The sequence below is a fragment of the Castor canadensis genome, chromosome 1 (assembly GCF_047511655.1).
Source record: "Castor canadensis chromosome 1, mCasCan1.hap1v2, whole genome shotgun sequence".
Lineage (NCBI taxonomy): Eukaryota > Metazoa > Chordata > Mammalia > Rodentia > Castoridae > Castor > Castor canadensis.
The window spans coordinates 193687899-193713232 of NC_133386.1; the positions used below are offsets into that span (position 1 = coordinate 193687899).

A 25334-nucleotide genomic window follows, 5' to 3' on the forward strand; every position below is an offset into this window, starting at 1 on the left:
TATGAATATACTATAATACCACATAAGCTGTTGAAAATTAGGGAAGCATGGTGATAAAGAGCAATGGGGGCATTAATTTGATTAAAGTACGAAACATACAGGCCTGAAATCCCCTTGGACTATCAATAGATACTTAAATTTTTTAAAAATGAAGGACAGAAAGGTAAAACATCTTTTCTAGGGGTGGGTACCAGTGGGAAGAGGGTAGGCATAAGGAAAGGGTGAATGAGGATGAATACGGTAGATGTATTTTATATCCATATATGAAAATAGAAGAATGAAATAAGAGGGAGAACAATGGATACTGATATATTGTAAGCACATATGTAAATATCACAATGTATCCCCTTGTACAACTATTATATGCTAATGAAATTTTTTTTAAACTATATTTTTCGTCACACCAACAAAAACCTGTGTTAACAAAAACTTGATTAACACTGGGCTAGAACTAGCACTTCAGTCTTAGAAGTGGGATTGGGAACTATGACCATATACAACAAACCTGGGCAACACCAATTCCCAAAAAACTTTATTCATTGTTTCAAGTGGCAAAACGTCATTGGTCTCTGTGGGGCACCTGGCGGGGCGGAAGAAAATCTGAGGTGGGGCTTGGATAGGGCTCCGCCCATTACAAAAATCAAAGGCTTTTATAAAAAATGCTATAAATTGGTATCAAAAGAAAACCCAAGGGAGGCTGGAGGAGGAAGCAGAGAGGAGGGAAGGAAGAAAACAAAGGAAGGACCAAAACCTTCAACCACTAGTGATGGAATCCAGGTTGGGAGGGAGATGTGGAAGAAAGTTAGGAAGGTGATACAAAGTGCATAAATGTGCCTCCCAGACACTCCTCAGTGGTGGAGGGGGATGGAGGCTGCAGCCTGGGCCTTGGTGGGGCTCCAGCCATCTCCTTGCTCAGGACCCCATAGAACAGGTGCTGCCTGAGACTGCCAGATGGGAAGAACCTGCAATGGTGAAAGAGGACAAGTGATCAGGGGAGAAGATGAGGCTTCAGCTCCCTCTGACCCCTATTCTGGCTCCCCCAGCTTAGCCCAGTTTTGAGAAAGACTCTGGCTAGGATCTCAAGCCTGGTGAGTACCCCCAGAAACCCTAAACTGAATGAACAGGCTTACTTACCACACTCAGAATGGCCAGAGGACCTGGAAAATGTTCTGGAGCCTAAGAAGCTAACTAGGGTGGAAGCCCCTCCCCCTAGTTTGTCCCTGTGGAACAGGGAAGCCAAAGGATTTACCAAGTCTCTGGAACTTGGTTTCACCTGCCTCTTTCTAAGCTAAGGATGGAAAGGGGGATGGGAGCTAAGGGTTAGAAGGGGCATAGGGTTCCCAGGTTCTCCAGGACAGGCTTTACTTACACCTGAATCCCAAGCTGGATCTAAGCCCAGGACCGTGCCCTCACCTCCATGACTTCTCAGACCTTCTTCTTCTTCAGCTTCAGAGCTTGCAGCCAGTTGGGCGATGATCCTTCTGACCTAGAAGACAGAGTGCAAAGGTTCAGAAAGTAAACTTCAGGGAAGTTGAACAAAATGAGAATACAACATCAGGACAGAAATCTGCCCTCCAACCAGAACAGGCACCCTGGGGTGGAGCTGGAAAACTGGAACTCCGTCACCAACTTACACAGCGTGAGGCATGTCAGCTTCCCCTTCTGTAAAGAGGGGCTTTCCTTTCAGGGTAATACATGGAGGTCAGGGGATGTCTAGAGCTTAGTCACCTACCCTGAGGATTTCTCTGGCTTGGGAGGTAATGTGAGGGGCTTCCCCAGCCCTGGGACCTTGCAGGACTTGGAACGCTGGACTGAGGACTCCTTCTGGCTTGATTTACTCTCCACCTGCTCCCCCTCCTCAGCTGAACGGTTCCGGGAGCGCAGCTTGGCCTGAGAGATGGACATAAGAGGGACAGGTGGCAGGATTCAGTGGGTCAGGTCTTCTCCCAAGAGAGTGCAGTCTCCAGAACCAGGCCTAGACCCCTCTGCAATCCTTTTGCCCCAGTGAACAGGGAGTCATACAAAAAAGAACCTCCTTCAGAGCTGAGCCTTGCCTTACAACAGCAGGTCCTCAAAAAGATACTGCTGAACTAAGTTCAACAAACTGGGCTGAACAAAGCCAGTAGTGACTTCCCAGACCTGTGATTTTGCTCCTCTGCTCCCTCTGCCTGTAATGCCCCCATAGCCCAGACCCCATGGCTGACTCCTGCAGCTACCTCAAGCCTAAGAGCAAATGCTTACAAGAGTTCCTGTCCAATCCACCTTGTTCTTCCTTCCATCTCAATTGGCATACCACTGGGGGTCCAGCAGGGTAAAGGTACCTTCCAGAGCCCTCCATGGAGAGCAGTTGAGAGGAATGGGAGAGGGGATTAAGGGAATAGATAGCTGTATACAGAACACAAAAGCTGGGCTCAAGGAGGCCAGATGGCTGGATGTGCTCACTAAATGATCAGATGGTACCTTCAGGGCTGAAGGGCTCAGGCCAGGAAAGAGATTGACTTTTAGTCCCAAAGACATCCGTGTCCGACGGCTCTGAGGCTCTTCCACTACCTCCTCATCTGAAGATGGCACCCGAGAAGCCCGTGGCTCTGCAAATGCAGGGAAGTAGGTATCACAGCACAGGTGGCACCCCAAGTGCCACCATCACCCACAACCTGGATCACATGCCCCAGACACCAACAGAGACACCACTAAATAATACATTGATCCTACCTGTAGAATCTTGGAATAGACGTGCATCTGAGTCTGCCGCCTCTGACAGGCCCAGGGTACCCCCAGGCCGGATAGCCGGGGCCCGGTGCCCACGCTTGCGCCCCAAGTTGGCACGGCTCCGATACATGGCACTGTCAAGGATCTCAGTGTCCTGCTCAAAACATCAGCAATACCATTGCCACTGCCACCCCATGGTCCTGCCTCCCTTACCCTACAGAAGTCCCTCAATAATAGTTGTCATGGCTGGTACCTCCTGCAGTTACAGCTTCCTGTTCCCATAGCATCCATAGCCTGTTTCCTGCCTCCCAAACTAAACACACAAGGAAGCCCCAGGAATGAGGCTCTTGCTCACCCACCACCCCAGGCTTGCTCTGCACTGACCTCGATGAAGGAGAAGTCCTGACTGGGGCAGCTGGGGGGAGGGCCTTGTGGGGGCCGCTGAGGGGTTGGAGTAGGCCCCTGCTCGCCCCGCCTGGCCATAGCTGGGCCCCAGCTGCCATCCACCTCTTCTGTCCGGCTGGCTTCACCATCAGGCTGGGGCCTACAGGAGGGCATAGGGTCCCTCGAAGGCAGAGGCTCCAGGGGCTCCCCTTGGTCAGCACCTGCTGTGACTCCTTCCTCCTCCAACAGGACCCTGAGGCCTGAGGCCGCTGATGCCCTTCGAGCCGTAGTTTTAGAGCTGCTGGCTGCCAGCATCCCCTCTAATAGGCAATGGGAGCCAGAGGGCGGGGAGCGGGCCAGACACCTGCTAGAGCTGCAAAGAGGACAAACCAGAAAATAAGGTCACTGGTGAAACCTGGTCTCTCTTGCCTGAAGCCCACAGCCTAGAGGGGAGGGGTTGGACCAGCCTGTTAGGTTCTAATCCCCAATCTACCACTTACTACAGCTTGGAGAGGAATAAGCAGCAGGATTCAAAGGGAGTTCGGATATTCTCCAAATTTTGGAAAATTTGCCTGTACATAATGAGCTATCTCGGGGACAGGATCCAAATCTAAACATGAAACTCATCTATGGCTCATCTATATCTTATACATGCAGCCTGGAGGTAATTATATAGATAGATAGGTAGATAGATAGTTTTTTGTTTGTTTGTTTGTTTTTTTAGTGCACCTGCATTTTAACTGAGACCTGTCATGTGAAACCAGGTATGAAATTTTCTACTTATGACACATAATGTGAGCATAGACGTCTATGCTCAAAAAGTTTCAGATTTTGGGGCATTTTGAATTTTTTATTTTCAGATTAGGAACGCCCAACCTGTACCTGAGACCTTGAATGAATGCAGGGCAGGGGATGGGGGAATGGAGAACTAGGAAGCTAAAACACTTAGTACATACAGCAAATAGCAAAATGTCTACAAATCCCAGCTATTATTACTGCTGTCATTGCTGTTGTTCATGCTTCCTCCTGCTTAAGCAGTGATTTCTTGGAATGAGCCTATGCAACCTTGTGTCATCTTCCACCCTACCCCCACATCATTATCTCTTTATTCTCCAGTCCCACAGAATAACCACAGATGCCTACAACATACCCAGCCCCCAGCCAGATACACAGACACAAGCTATTCCTTCACCTGGGACACTTGCCCTACACCATTGTCCCTTCACTGACTCTCGCTCAGCCCACTTCCTCCTCTGAAGCTGTCTACTTCTCTCCCCCAGCCAGCCAGCCAGCATGGGCCCCTCAACTTGAGCTGTGGGCTCCAACCTGTGCCAGCCCATGCTCACTCCTAGGATTCTTTGTCCCTTGTCCCAACCCCCAGCTCCTCAAGGGCAAAGTCAGGCCCTTTTTGTCTTTGTGCCCCCAGCACCTGGCCCAGGAGCCAGACAAAGCAAATGTTTGCTGAGTGAATGAAAGGCGGAGTCACCTTGGACTTCAACACAGCCTATGCGTCTTTTGCCTACCTCTCCCTCATAACCTGGAGGGATTATAACAAACACACCCAAGAGGCGCCACACACTCTCATGGACTCTACTTCACACCATGTCCAGCTCTCACTCCCTAAAACACACACACTCGTCGCACAGCTCAGGCAGGACAGGTGTGTGCTGGTATCCACCACACCTACACACAGCACAGAGCCACACCACAATACATGCATGCACCCCATAGTCAAGCCATCACAGAGGGGTGGGAAAAGGCTGGCTGGTGGTGCCCAGAAGCCAGGCTGTCGAGTTCCCCTGGTATTGAATGGGGAGGAGAATGAGGCAGGTGAGTCAATACTGAGCAGGAAGACGGGGCAGGGAGGCATAGAACATGCGTCAGTCTGTCTTTCCACAAGCTGCTGACAGAAGGAAATTAAAGCAGTGTGGGGAGGGAGGAGAGAGAGGAGTGTGGGGAGGGAGGAGAGAGAGGAGTGTGGGGAGGGAGGAGAGAGAGGAAGGTGATAGCAGTTGCTGCGGTACAGCAAGGCAGCAGAATCAGGAGCAGCCCTGGATGGGAGCCAGAGTCAGCTCACCTTGAAGCCAGTTTAAGGGTCAGGAAGTATGGTGAGGAAGAGGTAGCAATGGGTCCCCACCACGTCTGAAAAGATAGGTCCCAAACCCGTTCCTGGGAAGGGCAGAGCAGCCAAGGGAAGGTCCTACAACCAAGGGGTGGATGGAAAGAGTCATTCTCCGAATGAAAGCTGGTCCCAAGCCACAAGGGCAGAGGTCAACAAAGGGAGCTGGGTGGGCCCTGGGGGTGGCCATGGTGATTGGGAGAACCCTAGAAAATGCAGTATGCATCCACCCGGAGGCCTCGCCTTCACCCCTTATCTCAGGAGCAGCTGTCCTGCCCCTGAGAGCCCAGGGGTACAACCTGAGGTTTCCTGGCAAGTAAGCCAAAGGAAAAAGAAATTAGGGACCTGGGTACTGAGCCCTGCCACTCCTGGACAGATGCAGGCTCTGTCCCCTCTGTACCAGTGGCCTTGGTCACAAGTTACATGTCTACTCTAAGCCTTAGTTTCTTTATCTGTAAAATGGGGATAATAAAAGCAAATATAAACTTTGCTGGGTTTATTAGCAGAAATATGCACCTAGCACTTGACAACAAATTACCAGGATAATGTTCGCCATCTTCAAGGATGCATCTCATCTCCCATCATCTATACTCATCACCTAGTCTGGACTTTGGACTATCCCAGCCCTGACCCCACCACCGCCTCATACCTAGGGTACAAACCCAGGATATTTAAGGCTCTGAGACCTGAAATCAGAGAAGGTCAAGGCTGTAGCTAGAACAATGTGCCTGAAGGGACAACAGCTGGCCTTGATCCTAGGGAGACAGAGAGAACCACAGGATTGGGGCACACAGGAACAAAAAGAAACTCGCAATCACAAGCTATGGGAACCTCTGTAAATTACAATGCCTCTGTGGACCCATTTCCCCACCCATGAAATGGTAGGGGTACTTGATCTCTGAGGATACTCTTGGCCTCTATGAAGACCCCAAAATGGCTCAGAGACTTCTGTGTTTCTGGGCCCAAGGAGAAGAGCAAGGGATGACGAGGAGGCCAGAAAAAGGAAAGGACAGTACTCTAGCTCTGGGGTACCTAGGAGCACCACTCTACCAGGACAAGATGGCCCCAGACCCAGGAGAGGCCCAAGCTCTCCCCACCCCACCCACCTCCATGCTGGCCTCACCACAGCTGTACCAGACAGCAGTCCAGCCAACAGTGTCCACAGACACTTTTGTCCATATGAAGATGACGACAAAATGTCCCTGAGGGTCTCATCTTATGAATCACACATCACATCCAAACTTGCAAAATGAATACAAATACAGGTGACTAACATTTTTCTCAGTGACTACCACATGCTGGACAGCTTTATATCTATTACTTTGGATGTACTAACCTGGTCCTCACAAAAACTCCATGGGAACTGGGAGTACACTACTCCCAATTTACAGATGAGGAATGTGGAGCCCTAAGAGAAGGCACCTGCCCAAGGTCACAGAGGTGGTGAGAGAATTGAGACCCAAGTTCAGCAGATGGGCCCAAAGCCAGACTACTTTGCCCTACTCCCAAGGACTTCCAGATACAAAGGAAACCTCCAAATTTTTCTTAAAACTTTCCATCAGGTAAAATTTCCCTGTGTCAGATGCTCAGAACACCATTCATTAGGTAAGTGAGCAACACTGCACTCCTCAACTTCAAGGTCCTAAGATGTCCTACCAGACACACTGAGTCTCTCATATGGCCACAGAGCATGCACATTTCCAACCATAAGCATGGACTGGCTTTTGTTAGGACACATTTTGGAAAAAGCTGCCAGAAAGCATAAAATCCACACAGGCCCCTCCAAAACAACTGTTTCCATTAGGCTGTGAAAGAGGCATGCTTTCTGCTGCACACACTGAAGCTCACCTGTACAGCATCAGGGCTAATCCCTGAGACTGCCAACACTGGCTAGATTATGGCAACATGGCCAGAAAAGCCCAGACATTTTAAAGTATGGAGAACAAAGCAGCCCAACCATCACAGCCATCCCTACCCTGCCAGCTTGCAGGCAGTCCCCTCCCTCCATGCTAAACAAAGGGAAGGACTCTGCCTTTCTCAAGAGCCACCCCATTTGTCCTAATGAGAAGGGAAAGGCAGAGGGCCCTGGGCCCCACTCTTTGAAAGTCTAAGTTAAACACAATAGCCACATCTGAAAGCAGTTGACAGAAACAAGCTGGAAAAGACATATTGCCACCTCTGTGTCCTTATGAGGGTCACATACTCTCTTGACCTGCCAAAGGGAGAGAATCAAAATCCCTGTCCCAGATTCACAGAGCAGCTTCGAAGATCAATGAGGTAAAAATGAGCAGCTGAGCACTGGGGCATGTGGAGTGCTGAGTTCCTGGAAGAGAAATCAGGAGCAGCCACACCAAGCCCACCTCCCTGCACCAGGAATATTACAGCCAGAACCCTGGGTTTCCCAAGTCTAACTGTTAGACACTGAGGCTGAGTCAGGCAACTAGTCAAGGATCACAGGAGCTTCCCAACTTCTAGTTCTAAGTATACCCAACTCCACAACTCTCTATTGTAGCCTCCATCATTTCCTATACTTTCCCACTTCTCAACAGCCTGGTCCCCCAGAAAGCTTCCTTCCTGGCCTCCTGCTCCACCTCCATCCCAAATGCCTCACCCAATGCCTATCCAGAGCCTCTTCAGCCCCTTCCTGGTCCCTACTTCCCTCCTCCCACTACCATCTGCCCCTTCCACTTTGAACAGCCCTCACCAACACCTCCTTTCCCTTCCCTTCCCACATGCCCAATGGGAAGCTCCCGCTCTGGGGCTGGAAAAGGTAAATTTTTCTACTAAAGAAAATAAAATAAAACCTCAATGGATAGAAATATTAATGACATATTCACTTGATGCCTTTGTTCACACCATTTCCAAAAGGTGTGAAATCACCTCAGTTGGTTTTAGAACATCCATGAGACAGACTGTAGTTGACTCCTAAAATACCAGTCTGTTCCTTTGGAAAGTCCTCTTTCAGCAACTTGGGGTGGGGGATCAAGGTCATGGGCCAGGAGCCAGGTCCCAACAGTTTCAGGTTCCTGAACTGCTGCTTGCCTGGGCTCTATGACAGGGCAGGCAAGTGTACCAAGTTCCTAACTTCTTGGACAATGAGCACCACGTCACCCATCTGTAGTGGACCAGGCCAAGATGACACGAGGTTTTCCTTCCTCTACCTGTGGAAGCACCACATTTCCTGGCCCAGGAGTACCTATGGCTTCAGGGCTAGGAGGCCTGGAGAACTGACCACTGTGTACAAGAACAGAATCCATCATGAACCATTCAAGATGTGGCAGACTTCACTTCCCCCACACAGCCACCATTCAAAAGCACCAAGAAAAACCTAAAACATGAGTTGCAAAAGAGTAAACACCTTACATTCATCCTCCAAAAAAAGGAATTCACCTCTGTATGTTTCATATTTCAATACAAAGCAGCTAAAGCAAAATTAAACTTTCACAGCCCAAAGTCTCCATTTTCCAAACACTGCAAGTCCACAGGAAAAGCTGGCTCTTTCCTCCTTAGAAAGATTCCGCTTCTTTAGAGAACAGTCACACCTGCCCTCCCACCCTCAGATGGGGCTCCCTTACCTGGCTCCAAAGCCTGGGGCTTCTCCTGTCTCCATTCCAGGGTCTTCAGGGAAGGTCTCAAAGGAAGGTGAGGAGTTGTCTTCACCCAGTGTCTCTGGCCCACTTGTCTCCCCAACCCCTAGCTCCCTGGCCTCCAGGGGGTCTCCGACCTCCAAACCAGGGGACAAACCACCATTGTTCCTAGGGCTTAGCTCCAGGCGAGGGTACATCTCTCCTACTCCATGCTCCCTTGCTTCACTTGGGGCCCCAGAGAGCTCCATGTTCCGAAGCCCCAGGTCCTGGGCCCAGTCCATCTGCCCCACTCCACAGCCCCGAGAACCTCCAGACTCCAGGTCACAGGACACCTCCAAATTCCTTAGACCTAGATTGTCGCCCCAGTCCACCTGACCCACCCCAAGCTCTCTGGGCTCTCCAGGGCTGCAACTTGCCCCTGGGGCCATGTTTCTCAGTCTGAGATCAGGTGTCCAGTCTGCCTGTCCAACTCCACGTTCCCTTGATTTAAGGAACTCTCCTGCCTCCACACTTGACCAGTCAGGTTGTCCCACACCACTCTCTCTAGCCTGACTGTGGCCTCTCACCTCCCCAGCCCCAGCCAAATCTCTACTCCTCACCCCAACATCAGAAATCCAGTCCTTCTCCCCAGCTCCCAATCCTCTGGGCTCTTCAGACCCTCTAGTTTCCAAACGGCTGGCCAGGTCCCTGTCTCTCAAGCCCAGGCTGTCTGACCAGTCCATCTGTCCCACAGCATTCTCTCTGGCCTCACTCGAGCCCCTAGACCTCACACAGCTAGATACTTCCAAGTTCCTGAGACCCAGCTGGTCAGTCCAGTCCACGGCCCCAGCCGTGGTCTCTCCAGGAGGCACAAAGTGACCACCTCCCATCTTACTGGAAGCACTGCTCACTCTGTCCGTGCTGATGACACCAAACTGATAACTCCTCTCAGTGGCCTCAATGCACAAGTCCTCACTCCAGTCTTGCCGCCTTGGGCTAAATGCTGCCTCTGGCTGACGGACAACACTAAGGCTGAACTCCCCATCCCAGCCTTGCTTCCCTAGCTCCCCTTCTTCCAGGTCAGTATCAACAGGGCTCTGAGCCCCTGCCAGTGGCCTCCCCTGCAGCCCTCCAACATCCTGATTCGTGTTACTGCCCTGCCAGTTACCCTCGTCTCTCTGCCTGAGGGCCCCATCTTGCAAATGGGGGATGCTGGGGCTGAACAGGCCTCCTGACTCTCCTTCTTCTGGCCGGCCTGCATCCCTGCTGGTCTCACCCAGGCTATCTTCCCCACTCAGCATCTTCTTCTCAAACTCCTCATCCTGCTGCTGGGCATCCTCAGGGCTGAACCCAGAACTCAGAGCTCGCGGTCCAAAGCCTCTGTCCTGTGCACTGACAGCCCCAGAGCCACTGCTGCTGCTGTAGTCCCTCATCCATGAGCTCTTCCCAAACTCCTCGTCCTGCTGTGATGCAGCCCGGCTGCTGTAGGTGCCAAGTGAAGAGTCTCTCTTCTCAAACTCCCGGTCCTGCTCCTCAGCATCCTGACTGCCATAGCCACCATGGTGGTCCTGCATCCCTGATTCTCGGCCCTGCTCCTCTGCATCCTGGCTGGCGTAGGAGCCTAGAGAATCTCTCTTCCCAAATTCCCAGTCCTGAAGGCTTGCGTCTCCACTGCTGTAAGGACCCCGCGAACCTCTCTTTCCGAATTCCTGGTCCTGGAGCTCTGCATCCCGGCTGGAGTAAGTGCCCTGGGAATCCCTCTTTCTGAACTCCCATTCCTGCACACCAGTCTCCTGGCTCTGAGAGCCCAGCTGGGCTGGCTTTCCAACTACCCGCTCATGGGCCATGAGCCCCCCTGGGGCAGATACTTCACTCCAGTCTTGGCTGCTGCTGCCTTCTCTCCCTTCCTGGCCACGGCCATACCTGCTGGCCCACTCCTTTCTGCTCCCTTCCCCAGCTCCTTGGCCATACTTGCTGGTCCAGTCCCTCTCCCCAAGGCCTGGCTCTCCAAGAGGGCTTGTGCCCCCAAGATCATAGTCCTGAGAAGCATCTTGGCGCCAGCTGGAAGGACTGAAACTGCCAGGATGTGGGTCTGCTGCAATTCCAAATTCACTCTGCAGATCTTTCTGGGCCCAGCCAAGAAGTCCCTGGGAATCAGAAAAAAACAGACAAAGAAATAATGCTTACAGTCAACTGAGGTGGAATTCAATCCAGAATGACAGTCAGTGCTGCTCCAGTGCCAGAGAGCCCCACTTTAGAACAGAGTCAGGATTTGGATTTCAGCTGTGTGACCTTGAGCAAATCACTTAACTTCTCTGGGCCTCAGGGTCCTCATCCTTAAAAACAGACAATTTCTACTGCAAGGAGCCAGTGTGAGAGGATTAAGATCATTTAAAACACCTACTCAGCATAACCTGGCACAAATGGGCACTCAACCAATGGTCCTATGGTCATGTTTACAACCCTTGGGCAACACCTGGCTAAGTGCCAGGAGAAATCCTGCCTGAAGGAGCAGTCTGTACATAGGACTGGGGGGGAAGTGGAGGGCCCTTTCAATTAGGAGAGGTCAAGACACAGATCCCCTTCCTGGGTACCCAGGCCCTTCCTTCCCAAGGAAAGATCCTCTGCCTGCTCTCACCAGAAGAGCTCTCCACCCTCACCTCAGCCGGCCCAGGAAAGCCAGGAGCGGCAGTCTCTGGCACAGGGTTCCCTGCACTCCCACCCCACCTTCCCTGACTCACCCCAGAGGGCAGGCGGGCTCGGGGCTCAGGGCCTCTGAGCCTGCCGGCCTCATCCCGCAGGGCTGCGTTGGCCAGCAGCCGCTCCAGGACAGACATGCTGGCTTCCCCACAACCAGGCTGGGCCATGGCCCCACCCCCACCACCACCACCCTGGGGCTGCTGGGTGCGGTGAGTATGGGACAGGGCTGGGTTGCTCCCCTAGCCTGGACCTGTCCAACGGCTCCAGCTCCTGCTCCCTGGCCCAGCTCCCTGAGCTCCCTCAGAGCAGCTGCAGCTCTGGCAGCCCCGCCCAGAAGCCAGTTGAGTCACCCACATCCTGGGACAGACACACCTACTGCAGAGTCAGTTTGATGTTAACCCCTTCCTGCTCCTCCTCTGGACTCCTGAGCCCCCACCCCTTGCCTCCAGTCCTACCCCTACCCGTCCAGGCCAGGATTGAAAAATAAATCTCAAAAGCCACCTGGATCCCAGCCCTTTAATGCAGAGGCAGCCTGGTAGGAAAAAGGGCACTGGGCCGGGAACTGGTGCCCTGGCCTAGGCCCAGCCACCAAACTTGCTGGGTAATTGTGCACAAAGATCTGCTTCCTCTAGGTTTCAGCTGCCCATCTACAAAACAGATCTGGAACTCAAGGGTAGTTCAGTCATAAAAGCCAACACTTAAGCACTTATGATGAGCCCAGCACTATCTTAATACGTTACGTGTCAGAACTCATTTAATATCCACCATCATCCTCTGAAGTAGAACCCATTGCTCCATTTTACAGAAACAGAAACCGAGACAGAGGTGGACAGGTAACATCTGGGCAAAGAAACAGCAGAACTAGGAGATGTGCACAGAAAACTGGCTATACTATCAGGTTCTAAATGACTATGCTATTTTGCCTTGCACAGTATTCCTGGTAATCATGGGCTGAACACTTAGCATATGCCACACGTTGCACCAAGCACTTTCTATATTTCATTTTGCCCATTATAAAAGGCAAATGCAATTACTATAAAAGGACCCTCTGAAGCTTAGAATTAAGGTATACTCCCAAGACTGCTCAGCTAGTGAGTACTGGTGTCAGGATTTGAACTCATACTACAACTGAACCCTCAGCACCAGCCTGTGCAGCTCTGCCAGCTTTCCCAGGTCATAAAGCTATGAGGTGCAGGTCCACAGCAGTCTTGCTCACTGCTATATCCATGTTGCAAGAATGACGCTTACCAAGGCCCTGGCCTCCATCCCCAGAGGCCTCCTCCCATCCTGTCCCTGTCCTCACCTCAGAGCAGGTACTTGGGGATGATGCATCCTTTAGCTCAGATCCAGCTCCCCGCCTTGCACTGCCACCACTGGGTGGTGGTGAAGCCAGGAGTTCATCCAGCCAGCGAGAGCTGCTGTCAGGGACTGCAGGTTGTGGGGATGTCCTACAGCAGTCTTCAGCCTCTGTCTTGGGTTGGGTGGTCTCAGCCTGGACTAGGATCACCGCCTCCTCCTCAGCAGGCAATGCCTGCCCAGGGTCAGGGGCATCAGCAAAGAGAACACAGGGCTGGTCAGGGGGTGCTGGCTGCTGCTGCCCCACTACTGGCTCCAATATGGGCAGAGCTGCCTCCCTGGTGGCCAGAGGGAGGGGGCATTCTGGTTCAGACAGTGGCTCCTGGTCCTGATGCCTTTCCTCTGCCTGCAGTAGGGGTGTTCCTGGAGGGAACTCAGTTGTAGATGGGGACTCACAAGTAAGAGCTGGAGACTGAGGCTGACTCTCTCCATCATCCTTCTGGAGTGGGGAGATGCATGGGTCATCCCCCTGCACCCAGGAACTAGGCCTTCCGGGGCCCCCTGGAGCCGACTGAGCCCCTTGTCCCTTCTGGGACACTCCTTCTTCCTGATCAGACACAGCACAATTGCTAGCCTCAGCAGCCTCTGCAGCCTCACTGGCTTCTGTAATAGGGGAGGGAGGTGGGGAATCCAGTCGCCATACACCCAGACCTGATGGCCGCGTGGGGAAGGTCCACTCAAATGATTGTGACAAGCTCCAGTTGGACTCTGCCCCACTCCCAAAGGGACGATCCAGGGCTGACTGGCTTCCCTGGGTTTGGGGCAGGGCAGCCAACGAGCCCCCAAGCTTCTCCTGGTCCCGGCTGGGTGGCCGGAGCACACCTTCAGAGAACCGGCGCTGAGCCAGACTGCTGGGGGAGGGGTCTGTGTCTCTCTTGGCTGCTGCCTCCTCCCCAGATGGAAACGTCCGAGCAAGATCCAGCAACTCATACCCCTCTATCAAGGGCCGGGGTGAGGTGGCTGGGGGTTGCTCTGGGCTGTGGCATCTGGAGACCTTCTCCAGGGGAGGGCTGCTGGGTCTGGGAGACTCTGGGGCTACCTCAGCAGGAAGTACGGAGCTAGGGGGATGACAGGTGCCCTCATCAGGCAGGGCTGCACAGAAAGATGCTGGAGTCACAGGGAGGCAGGAAGAAGCCTCAGAAGCTGCAGGACTCTGGGCTTCTGGAAGTTGACAATGGCAGGGAGAGCTCTCATCAGGTGAGTGAAGCTGGGGAGACCCAGGGGCTGGCCCAGACACTTCAGGGGAGAGGTCTGGGCTGGCAGAGCCTCCAGGCCCTGAGGTGGGACCTGGACTTGAGGGGACCCAGGGCTCGGAAACCTGCAAGACAAAGGTCAAGAGCTGTCACTCACATCTCAGCTGTGGGGGGGAAGCCCCCTCCAGCCCCACATAGATCTCAGGTCAGCTGCTTCTTCATGCTGTCGCTGCACAAATGGGGAGGAGGAAACCAAAGCTCAGGGCAACTGAGAGAGTACCCACAGGCTCTCTCAGGCAGGGCTTCCTAAACCTCCTAGAGTCATGGAGCTCTCCTCCTTTATCTTTTCCGCATAAAATATACCCAGTCTTTTTCATTTAGCATGATTCTTACCATTTCAGTGGTTCAAACCCAACCAACCACCCAACCCAAAGCTCATCTGAGGATTTCCTAAGAGGCCACAATTGATGGGTGAAGAATACTTGTTTTATAAAGTGAATAGGAAATTTGACCATCTAAATAGGGGGAGAAGGAAGGGGTTTATCTCAGAGCAGATTCTAAGGTCAGGAGTAGGCCCGGGGGAGGGGTAGTGCTCCCCACCCTGCTCTGTGCACCTACAGGTCCTAACACTACCCAAGGAAGCAGAAAGGCTGTGGGATTCTGACAAAGGGCATGAAAAATGCCTGTCTTGGAGTCATCCCAGCACTGCCTCCTATAAGAAAAATGCTTCCTCCCTCAGGTCTCTCTGAGCCTCAGCTTCCCCATATGCACTTGGAGGCTGATGGCAATAGCCATTATCTAACTCAAGAGTTAAATAAGGATTAAATAAGATCAGATATAGAAAAAATAGCTACTGTGAGATGATGGGGAATGGAGTAGCAGGAAGACACCAGGAAGAGGAAAGGGTCAGGGTTAACACCAGGCCTTTGGCCCTCCTTCACTCTGCCTACCCCCAACAAATGAAATGACTCTGGCTCTATCCAACCTTGGCTGCCCCCTCCAACACAGCATAGATTTTCTTCCATGATCACCTGCTGGGTCTGGGAGGGGGAAGGGGCCTGCTTTTTCTCACCCTCCTTCTTACAATATTCTAGTATCAAAGCTCATGCCCTTAAACTACACCTCCCACAGTCCCTCCTTGTTAGCCTCCTACAAACCCCTCATTCCTTGAAAATTGTAGCTCCTGGATCACAACCCTCCCAGCACCACTGTTATAATTCACAGTGATTCCAAGAGCACAGTCGACCCCTTTCAGCATTCTAACTAACCTGCACCTTGACCTTCTTCTCCCCACTGACTCAGGGACCAAGATCATGCCCTACCCCTATCCTTCCCAATAACTTACCACCATCACCATAATCTCAATTTATAGTGTTCCACTGGCCCATCACCACTCCCTATGTGTCCTGCTTACTCTATTTCCTCAACTCCTGCAATCTTCAACCCCTTTGGGAAACACAGTGCATTAACCCTACTTCCTTCTCCCTGCTTCCAGGGCCCTCATGCCCTCACATCTCTTTTTTACCACCATTACAGTCATCTTTTATACAACTCCCCAGTTATCTTCATCAGATTGTGTAACCTGTTTAAATACAGCTCTCCACAAGCCCTAGGCTAGTCTCTAGACAGGGCAGGTGGACATGACTAGAGAAAAATATGTAGTCATGATGGCTGGGCTCACTTCAGAGTCACCACTGACAGATCTCAGAGCTACCCAGCAACTCCACCACACCTCATTCCATTAACTCCCAGGCAACACATTTGCATGTCTCTCCTCAAACCTCCAACACCTCCTCCTCATCCTCCATCAGCTGAAGACCTTGCTTCAGAACAGAGGCTACTTGCAGACAATGCTCATGTGCTGCACCCTCTCCCAATGCCACCTCCAAGGGAGCACAAGCATTTGTACTCAGCCTCCCCTTCTATATCCAGGCACTGTCCTTGCTCCCGGCTAAAGCCAATCCTGCCTCTTTCTCCTGCATCATTGATTTTTCCCTCCCTCCTGGATCATTTCCATCAGCAGACCAACTGCTCTAATTTCTTCTGTCTTTAAAAAAAAATCATTCTTGACCCCACATCTCCCTCTAGCTACCATCTGTTTTCTTGAAAGTGTTGCCTATGTTCACTATCAGAGGCTCCTCTTGTCCCAATCTCTTTTGAACCCTCTCCAAACAGGCTTTCTCCTTCACCTTGCCACCTCATTACTCTTGTCAAGGTCACTAATGACCTCCCTATAGGTAAAACAAGCTCCTGGTCCTCACCTGATGCAATCCATGCAGGGCATTTGGCGGTTGCCAGCCCCTCCTATAGTCCTGGGCTGTCTTGGCTTAGCAGGGCTCTCTTCCTATTTCACAGTTGATTCCTCCCAGTCTCCCTTGCTGTACCTTCAAGCCTCATCTCTGCTGCACTGCCACCCACTCCCTCAGTGACCTCAGCCAGTCTCAGCTATCACTTCTACACTAACAATTCCCAAGACTTCATTTTACCTGAACACCAAACTAGAATATCCAATAACTTGTTTCCACTTGGATGTCTAAAAAGCATCATGAACTCAACAAACTCCAAAGTAAGCTCCTCATATCTCTCTCAGTCCTTCTTCACCTTCAGATGTCCCCATCTTAGTATATGGTAATCTCACCCTTTCAGTTGCTTGAGTCAAAAGCCCTGGAGTCTTCCTACATTCCTCCTTCCTTCTCTTCCTCCTCCTTCTAACAATCTATCTGAAATGTCCTGTCCTCTTCACCTTTAGATCACAGAATCAATGACTTCTCACCACCTCCACTATTGGCCACCTCCAGGGTCTCATCTGCATTATTCCAACATCCCCCAATTGGTCCCTGCTGCTGCTGTTAACCTCCCTGTGCCCCATTCTTAACCCAGCAGGCAAGATGATATCTTTACAACTAAGTAGCAGCACATCACTCTTCTTCTCCAAAATCCTTAACGGTGTCTTCCCCCTCACTCAAGTTCTTATAGCAGCTTGATAGCCTTTACACCATCCAGCCCTCTCCCCTTCCGGTCCTCCCTACCACCTAACTCCTCTCCCACTGAAACCCAGACATCCTGGCTTCCTTGCCTATGTGTGCAGTGCCCTCTACCAAGAATGTTAAGCTCTGCCCTGGCCTTAGCAGTGAGGGCGTCCGTCCCCACTACCTTTACCCAACACACTATCTTTCTAACTCTCCCAGCACTCGTCTGATACACTATGTATCTGCTGGCCTATGGGATGTCTATGTTTGAGTCTACCTCCCTGCCTTAAGTGAGTTCTCTCACAGCAGGGGCAGTGCATATTCTGTTCTCTGCTGCTTCTCCAACATAGAGCTCACAGTAGGCGCTCAGCCTACTTACTATAGGAAGACACATAAATGAAGTCAGATCTCCATCACAAGACAGCCTTTGCTAGCAAGGGCTCTATAAGCAAGAAGGACCATCTGTCATGTGGTTTATTCAGGAGAGCATGCATGGTAGGGGGAAAGAAGGAATGAACAGGAAACCCAGAAACAGCATTCCAGCCAGGAAGGGCTCTGGAGTTGGCATCTCAGTTCCTGCCTCAGGCCAAACAAGTGAAAGTCTTGTGAGCCCTGGCATTCTCAGCTCTCACATGGGACAACAGGATCTGTAGCCAGAGTTATCACAAGCATTAAGTAGGTGAATGTTCCTAGGACGTGCCTAGCACATAGTAGGGACTTACTCAGTGGCAGTTCTGTGGATATAATTACTGCTTGTAATGACCAGCCTCATAACAGGAACTACACTTATCCACCTTGATGATCCAGACACTGGAGTTGAGAAATCTGGGTCTTTGAACCAGCCCTTGGGCAAGTTCATAGGCCTCACTTTCCCCATCTAAACCACACAGAGCATGGAAGAGATGATCTACATGACCTCAAGTCCTAAAATACAACAATCTACTCATAACAGGAAGATAACTCACATTGGTAGGTGGCTCAGAGCTGGCCAGCTTAGCCAGGTCCCCGTTGATAGCCAGGCTGGAAGGGGGGTTCCTGTGAGGGAGAGAGACAGGAAGTAGAAGCACAGGATGTTGAAGCCTGCCACAAAATTGTAAAGGGAAAGTCTCCCTAAGTGAGTTCAACAGCACCCAAAAATTAAACGCCTCAGGCATTTTCTCCCAGGGCTTGCTTAAAGCCACTAGTGACAAGGAAACTGCAGTTTCCACAGAGCAAGTGTTAAGGAGACAGTAACTACTCCCTACCTGCACATACAGAATTAAATTCACTGAGCTTTTTTAGGAAAAGCACCTTGTGTGCCCAGACCCCTCAGTTGTTCCCAAGAAGGTAACACCTCCTCCCCTGCCCCATGAGGGGTTAAAGTTCTTCTCCAGCCAGACAGCGCAGCTGGTCCTAGCTGCCCTGCCAGTATTTCTTGAAGGATTGCGATGCAGAAGGAAGGGGAAGAGTGATTTTCCAAGGCTTAAGTTGTTCCTCTTAAGCCCTTTTTGGACGGAGGATGGAAGCCAAGCCTGGGAAGCAGTGTGACCTCACAGCAGCTCTGGTCTGGGACATGCAAACTCCAGAGCCAAGCCTCCAGGTATTTACAGGTGAGAGAAAGGCAAGACTGGAAGGCAGGGCAGGGCCAACCTTTCAGGTTCCCACTTAGCCCAGGCCACAGCAGCCCTAGCCTCCACAGCAGGAAGGGGAAGGCAGTCTCTGAGCCCAGCCATGCCTCCAGCTGGCTCTCCCTGCCCCGAGAACAGTTTGTGCAGTCCTGGTTCCCAAAATTCCTCAGTGCCCTGTGCCCCCCCTACCCCAGTGGGCACCTTCTGGCCAGCCTTCCACTAGCACCAACTTTGGGGAAGTACATTGTGGGCAAATGTCTCCAACTGGCCAAAATCTCTGTGCAGACACTAACTAAAGTAGCATCAAGATGTATCTTATCTCTCCCATCAGACCCGCCTCACTGACAGAGAGTCTGCACTACAAATCCTGATACCACTCCTCACTTGGAACACTGCTCTTCCCACAGAAGGAGTTCACAGTTAAAAAGCACAGGCTCAGCTAAGTGCAGTGGCGCATGCATTCAATCCCAGCTCCTCAGGAAACAGATATTGGGAGGATTTAGAGGCCAGCCCAGACAAAAAGTTAGTGAGATTCTATCTCAAATCAGTAAGCTGGGAGTAGTAGCATGCACTTGTCACCCAGTGGGAGGTGTGGCCTAGTCAAAAACTCGAGACCCTATTAAAAAAACACTAAAGCAAAAAGAGCTGGGGACATGACTCAAGTGGTGCTTGTCTAGCAAGTGTGAGACCCCAAGTGTAAACCCCAATACCACCAGAAAAGGAAAAAAAAAAAAAGAGCAGAAGCTTGGGCATCAAACAGAACTGAATTTAAACTCCATCTTTGCCTCTTATTTGCTGAGGGAATATGGAAAGTACTTTTGAGCCTGTTTCTTCATCTTTAGAATGGATATAACAGTCCCTTCCCCAAACAAGATGGCCATGGAGTCGATGAAGCAAAGTCTGATGCCCACCTCTCAGTGTATAAACTAAAAACAAAATTCTGTACTGAACACTAGGAGTCTGTCATAAACATGTACCATCTCTGTAAAGAAATGTTCAATTTTTAAAATCATATGGTAATTGGGCAGGAGATATAACTCAATGATAAATCATCTGCCCAGCATGTGCAAGGCCCTGGGTTTAATCCTCAGGGTAGCAAAAGCAAAAAAAAAAAAAAAAAAAAATACAGTAATGACAGCTCCATCTGCTGGGGAAATGCTTTGTGACTTTGACTGGTGTCTGCTATATTCACAGCACACGCTTAACCTAAAGCTGAGGACCACAGCCTTAGATGGGAACACCTACTTGCTCCCCAACCTCCAGGCTGCAAGAAAACACGCAACCTTCCATGCCTCACCTCTCCTTAGCAGTCTTGCTGTGTTCTTCCTGGCATTCTACTGGAGATTTTGCTGGCCCTTCCTGGGACCATCTCCTGGCAAGAGTCTTGTCATCATCTTCTCTGGGACCAGTGATCACACCATAGGTCCTGGGGCCATAACGTGAGCTGCCATCATGGTTAAACGTGAGGCGGGAGCCCCAGAGGCGGTCAGGGCTGGCAGGGACCTCTTTCCGTGGCTGCTCCATCTTGGCCAGTATCTCTTCCACCGTGGTGGCTGCAAACCTCTCTGAGGCTGGACGGAAGGGGGCAGGGGCTTTCCGCACACCCCCTGGGGCAGCACATCGAGCTGGGGGTGTTAAAGGCGGCAGCTCCTCTTTCCCAGTCTCATCTTTCCCAGACTCTTGGGTGGCTTCTACTCCAGCAGAGGCCTCAGCTGTAGGCCTTGGTGCAAATGGAAGGGGACGCTTGCTGCCACCATAGGGCTGGGGTCCCGCCAGCATGTTCATCTTCCGGGCAGAAGGCAGCTCAGCCAGGGGACCCCGGGGAGGCCGAGGCCCAACAGGCACCAACAGGCTGGGCTTGGCAGGCAGGGCTGGCTTGGCAGGCAGGGCCCGGGGCTTGGGCTTGACTGGGGGTTTGGCCCGAGGGTCTCCTACAAAAAGGAAGAGTTGGTAGGAGGCTGTCAGAAGAATGAGCAAGCAAACTTCTTGTGATTCCTATTCCATCAAATCTCCCACCCTCCAATTTCAGAATGTTCACATCCTTCTAGGCACAAGTGAAATGCCACCTGTTCTATGAAGCTTTCCTTGACTTTCTACACTCATCCCAGAAGCATCTTCTCTCTTCTCCAAAGTTCCAAAATGTTTATCCAATTCCCCTTTTAAGCTAAAGTTATTTATGGACCCTGCAGGCACCTTATTTCTCTTGCATCTTATTTTCCATCCAACACTAATTCCTACCAAATGAATGAATGAGTGAATGAGCCAATAAATAAATGCCTGCCTGCCCACACTGTAAGCAACTGCCCCCAATTTAGTCCTCTCCCTTATATGACATTCTACTCTATCTCCATAGTGAACTTTTTATCCCAGCTGAGTTTCTCCACCCTGCCTCCCAGCTGTCCCCTCCCCCACCACACTCCCAGGCCACCTTCCCATTGTCATCCTGTATATGATCAGGAATGCAAACTTACTATTGACCCAACCTAAACAGAAATAAGTCTGTTACAAGAAAATAAATAAATAAAGACCAGAAATCTACCTTCTATATTAGGCATTCCAATGACAAATAATAAAAAAAACCTTGAAGTTACTCATGGCCCAAACCCTTATACAACAGAATACTCTATCACCTGCTCATTCAGCTAAGTCTAGGAAAGAGTCTAGACAGGAGCCAGAAGGTATGCGTTCAAACCCCAAGAGGTGTACTCCAACTCTCCCTCTGTGCCTCAGTGTCCCTCTCTATAAAACATGCAACATGATCCACATCGTGTCCCTCTCTACAAAACATGCAACATGATCCACATCATCTCAAAGGTCCTCTGTGCTCTCACACCTGATGGAGATATAAGCCTCAACATGCACTGAGAACCTTTTGAACTCATCCTGCGTTTCCTCACTTTCACCTCAACAGAATCATCGTTGAACTAACCCCCCCCCTCGAATATGGGTGCAGCCTCTCCCCTCCCCACCCTCCTCCCAGCCAGTGCCCCACCCTGCACCCATCACCCATCAGTACCTGGCTCAGAACCAGCAGGCACCAGCTCCTCCTCCATTTCCCTGGGTGGTGGGGAAGCCATGGCTGTGCTTTCCCTGAGAGTAGATACCTTCATCACATGCAGCAGACCCTGCTTGAGAATTGGGAAGTAGAGGAGTGTGAGCTGGGCTGGCTAAGGACCCAGGAAAGGAGGAGGAGGGAGGAAAAGAGTTTGGGCGTTGACAGCAGGCTTAGCCAGGAAAGTTTCCTATTTCTAGCAGACACAGTGTGGGACAGGAAGAGGGAACTTCAGGAGGGGGTTGGAGGAGGTCAAAGGAGGTCCCCACAGCCACATCCTCAACTCTCCCAGATCCTCTCCAACTCTGGTCTCCTGATCTCAAAGTCCTGGAGCTTACCCCCACTAAGCTCCCTCCTATGACAAGCTCTCCAAGACACCCCACTTACGGTTCCCAAGGCACCCCCACTTGGGTCAGGCAGCCCCTCTGGAGGTATCTACTCAAGGCAGAGTAAGAAGACCGAAAAGTATGAAGCCTCTCTGTGAATCACCTCATGGGAGACGGGAAAAACCCGCTCCTCCCCAACCTGGGGCTCCACCTCCCCCTTCCCGCTCACAAACCCTCCCTCTCTCCCTCCCTCTCTCCCCTCCTCCCTCCACAGCTGGGAGTGGCTCTCTTCCTCCCCTTCTCCCCATTCTCCTTCCCTGCCCCCCTCCCCCTCCCTCAGAGCAGTCTCATCCAAACACGGAAAAATAAGGAATAAAAAGTAAACATCTGGAATACATTTTTTTCTTTAATTTCTCAATCGCTTTGGCTTCAGCTTGGAATTTGATGAGGTAAAGCCAGGGCCTAGTCCTGTTGCCATAGTAATGGCCTCCCACTGGATTTCCAGAGCCTCGCCAAGGGGAAGGAGGAGCCGGCCTAGCCTGGGCTGGGAGAACGGGACAGGGCTTGAGAACATCCGGGGGGTGGGGTAACTAAGAGGAAAAGTCCCTGGGGTTCCCCCTTCCAGGACAATGAGGGAGGGACAGACATAGCCTATGAAATGGGAATATGTGGGTATCACTCACCAGCCTGGGAATGGCCTAAAAGAGTTCTGAGGGGGTACAGAAGAAGAAAACAAACCAGGTGATAATAAACCATGGTGGAAATAAACCATGGTAGAAGCCAAATTGGGTTCCCTATCCTCTAAGCCTATGACAGGAGCTTTTGGGTCTGATATTTTAGGATTCAAATATTGAGTGGGACTACCACTTTCTAGCTGTGTGACCTCTCTAAGGCTCAGTTTCCCCTATCTGAAAAATGGGGTTATTAAGACTCTCCAAGCTTAAATCAGACAATGCTCAATGTGTAAGCAACCAGTAAACATGCGCCATTATTACTGTGATTACATTCGGCGTCACCAATGAGTTAACATCCATGGTAACCACTCTCCTCTCTCCAACCCCAGGCTGCCAGCATTCCCAGACCATTCCTTCACATGCACACACCCTGTGGTGGTGGTTGGGGGGGGGGCAGTCATGTCACCTGTTCTTCAGGCACTCCACCACCTCCTCAGTTCCCATCCTAGCTGCTGAAGCACCCTCCCACCCCCAAGACCCCTCAGGCTCTCCAGCAGGGGGAATAGAGCCCTAACCCTCTTAAAGAGGAGGAGATGCTTCTAAACACCTGGTATGCATATAGCCCTGGAGGACAACCTAGACCTGCTGGGTTGCAACCTCCTACTCTACCTGGTCTAAGAAGACAGTGAAAAATTCTAAGGAATCTGTGATACTTAATCTGCACACACCCTCTCCCCCACACACACCCCCAATCTTTGACCCTGTCTCAGCTTGTTTCAAAGATAGGAAAGGGTATGAAGAAAGAGGGTAGCGAAACACAGCACTGGTCAACCTACTGATCAGCCAACAGGGTGGACTGCCCACTGTGAGTGGGTGAATAAGGTGCAGAGCCAGGCCAAGTGTGTATGTGGGGGAAGGGCACGTGATAGAAAAATAAAATTAAAAACAAAATTGTCCTCTTGTCCTTGAACATTACTACAAGGGACATGGTGGCCCAGAACCAAAAAATGCTCTCACCTGGGAGCCTTATGGGCACGTCTGTGGTTATGAGGGGCTGTAGCGATGAAAGCGGGCTCCCTAAATGGGAAGGTGGCCTCAGAAACTGAGAGGCCTCAGCCAGGAGCCTCAGGTGACCAAGGCCATGGTCAGAAGCTGCAGAATCACAGCGGCTCTAAGCACTCCCCACCCCCAGGGGACCGTGGAAGCCCAGCGATCCGAGCAGCAAAGACAACCACAAGGACTGGGGAGAAGCAGGGCAGCCCCAAACCCGGACAGGCGCCTTAGGGGCCTCCGCGCAGGCAGGGCTGCCCCTAGGCTCTCCCGGCTGGATCTGGGGCCAGGGGGATAGCATGTAAACTGCTGGAAGAGGGAGGGCCAACGGGAAGACGGAACAGCCCGGGGCAAGGAGCTGTCTGGAGGGGCCCAGTGGGGAGCTCTGGACACAGAGCGGACAGCAGCAGCCGAAGAGGAGGAGCAGAAGAGGGTGGTGGAGGAGGGGGCGGCGGCAGAAGCAGAGGACTGTGCGCGGGCTGTGAGGCAGCCGGCGAACAGACGGTGGACTGGCGACGAGGACAAGGTGGGGGCGGACTGCGGTGGCTGGGGGCGTGCCGAGGGAGCCGGGGGAAGGGGCTAGCGCAGGCCCGAAGGAAGGGGGGTAGCAGGGGTCCCCCTAGCAGCTCTGCCCGCCCCCGGCCCCGCCCCAGCCCTCACCCCCTCCCCCCTTTCTTCAGCCTCCGCCGGCACGAGCTCCACATCATAAGCCCTCCACCCCCACGCACACGCGCCAGCTCCCCGGTGCCCTGCATCCCGAGCGCCCCGGCTCCTGCAAACTTTCCTGGTGACCCCCACCACCACCTCAACCTGAGGTCCCGGCTGGAAAGCGCCCGCTCCTCCAGGCCCCTACCCCGCCCCCGATCCCGGACCCCGCCCCCTCCCTCACCCTCCTGCCTGCCGGCCCGCGCACTCACGCGCTCCCCCGGGATCCTGCTCCGCTCGGTTCGGCGCCCCCACACCAGTGCCCGCCGCCGCTGCCACCGCCGCCGCCGCCGCCGCCGCCACCGCGGGACCGAGCCACTGCGAGTTTCGCGGGGCCCCACCCCTAGCACCGCCCAGAGTCACGCCCCCAGGTCATCTCATGAATATTCATATAGGCGGAAACCCGGAGCGGGGAGCCGGGGCAGAATTCGTCCTGTCCCACCGTATGCAAAACAAGCGCCGCGCCGTACTCAATTATTCATGATCTTGCAAATGACAGTCCCGCCCCAGGCTCGGGCGGGCGAACTGACGCAATTTACCGAGTGCCACCGAGATGACTGCCTAGAGAGGAGACCGCTTTGGACAGCCCTTTCTCCCGCCCAGCAGCCTGCACTGATTGCAGCACCATAGAGCGCAGCCAGCAAGGAGGTAACCGTTGGCCGACTGGAGAGGCTTCCTGTTACAAACACCTGAGTCCTCCAGAGAAGGCCCGCAACGTGGCCACTCCACGTGGGTACTCAGATTTGGAGCCAGTATGGTAGCTCTGCTTTCGTTGTTAGTGCTCTGTGTCTCCTTTTAGGCCTCCTTCTCAGATACAGGTTCTTCCCACCCCAAAAAATTTCTCCCCTAAGAACAAAAGCTTCACTCATAGGCCATACCTTTTCTGCACCCCCACCACACACGCCCTCCCCCTCTCTCCAGGCT

General features: G+C 52.1%; 1 protein-coding gene across 5 annotated transcripts; it reads right to left on the reverse strand.

The window, feature by feature from the left end:
* Positions 1 to 511: 511 nt before the first annotated feature.
* On the reverse strand, positions 512 to 24740 carry Tnks1bp1 (tankyrase 1 binding protein 1). 5 transcript variants are annotated; one of them, XM_074045723.1, is made up of 12 exons: positions 24623 to 24740; positions 21620 to 21731; positions 19901 to 20534; positions 17962 to 18031; positions 12782 to 14152; positions 8788 to 10925; positions 3094 to 3466; positions 2713 to 2863; positions 2461 to 2588; positions 1733 to 1890; positions 1414 to 1486; positions 512 to 962 (listed from the first exon to the last, which is right to left on the reverse strand). In XM_074045723.1, exons 2-11 carry the CDS (start codon positions 21711 to 21713, stop codon positions 1426 to 1428), a joined length of 5178 nt encoding a protein of 1725 aa, XP_073901824.1. In that variant the 5' UTR covers positions 21714 to 21731; positions 24623 to 24740; the 3' UTR covers positions 512 to 962; positions 1414 to 1425. The 5 variants fall into 5 exon arrangements, with proteins under 5 accessions (XP_073901824.1, XP_020023213.2, XP_073901835.1 ...); XM_020167624.2 differs by having other exon boundaries at positions 21620 to 21728; positions 24623 to 24736; XM_074045734.1 differs by lacking the exon at positions 24623 to 24740 and adding an exon at positions 23673 to 24271 and having other exon boundaries at positions 21620 to 21728.
* Between the last annotated feature and the right edge of the window lie 594 nt (positions 24741 to 25334).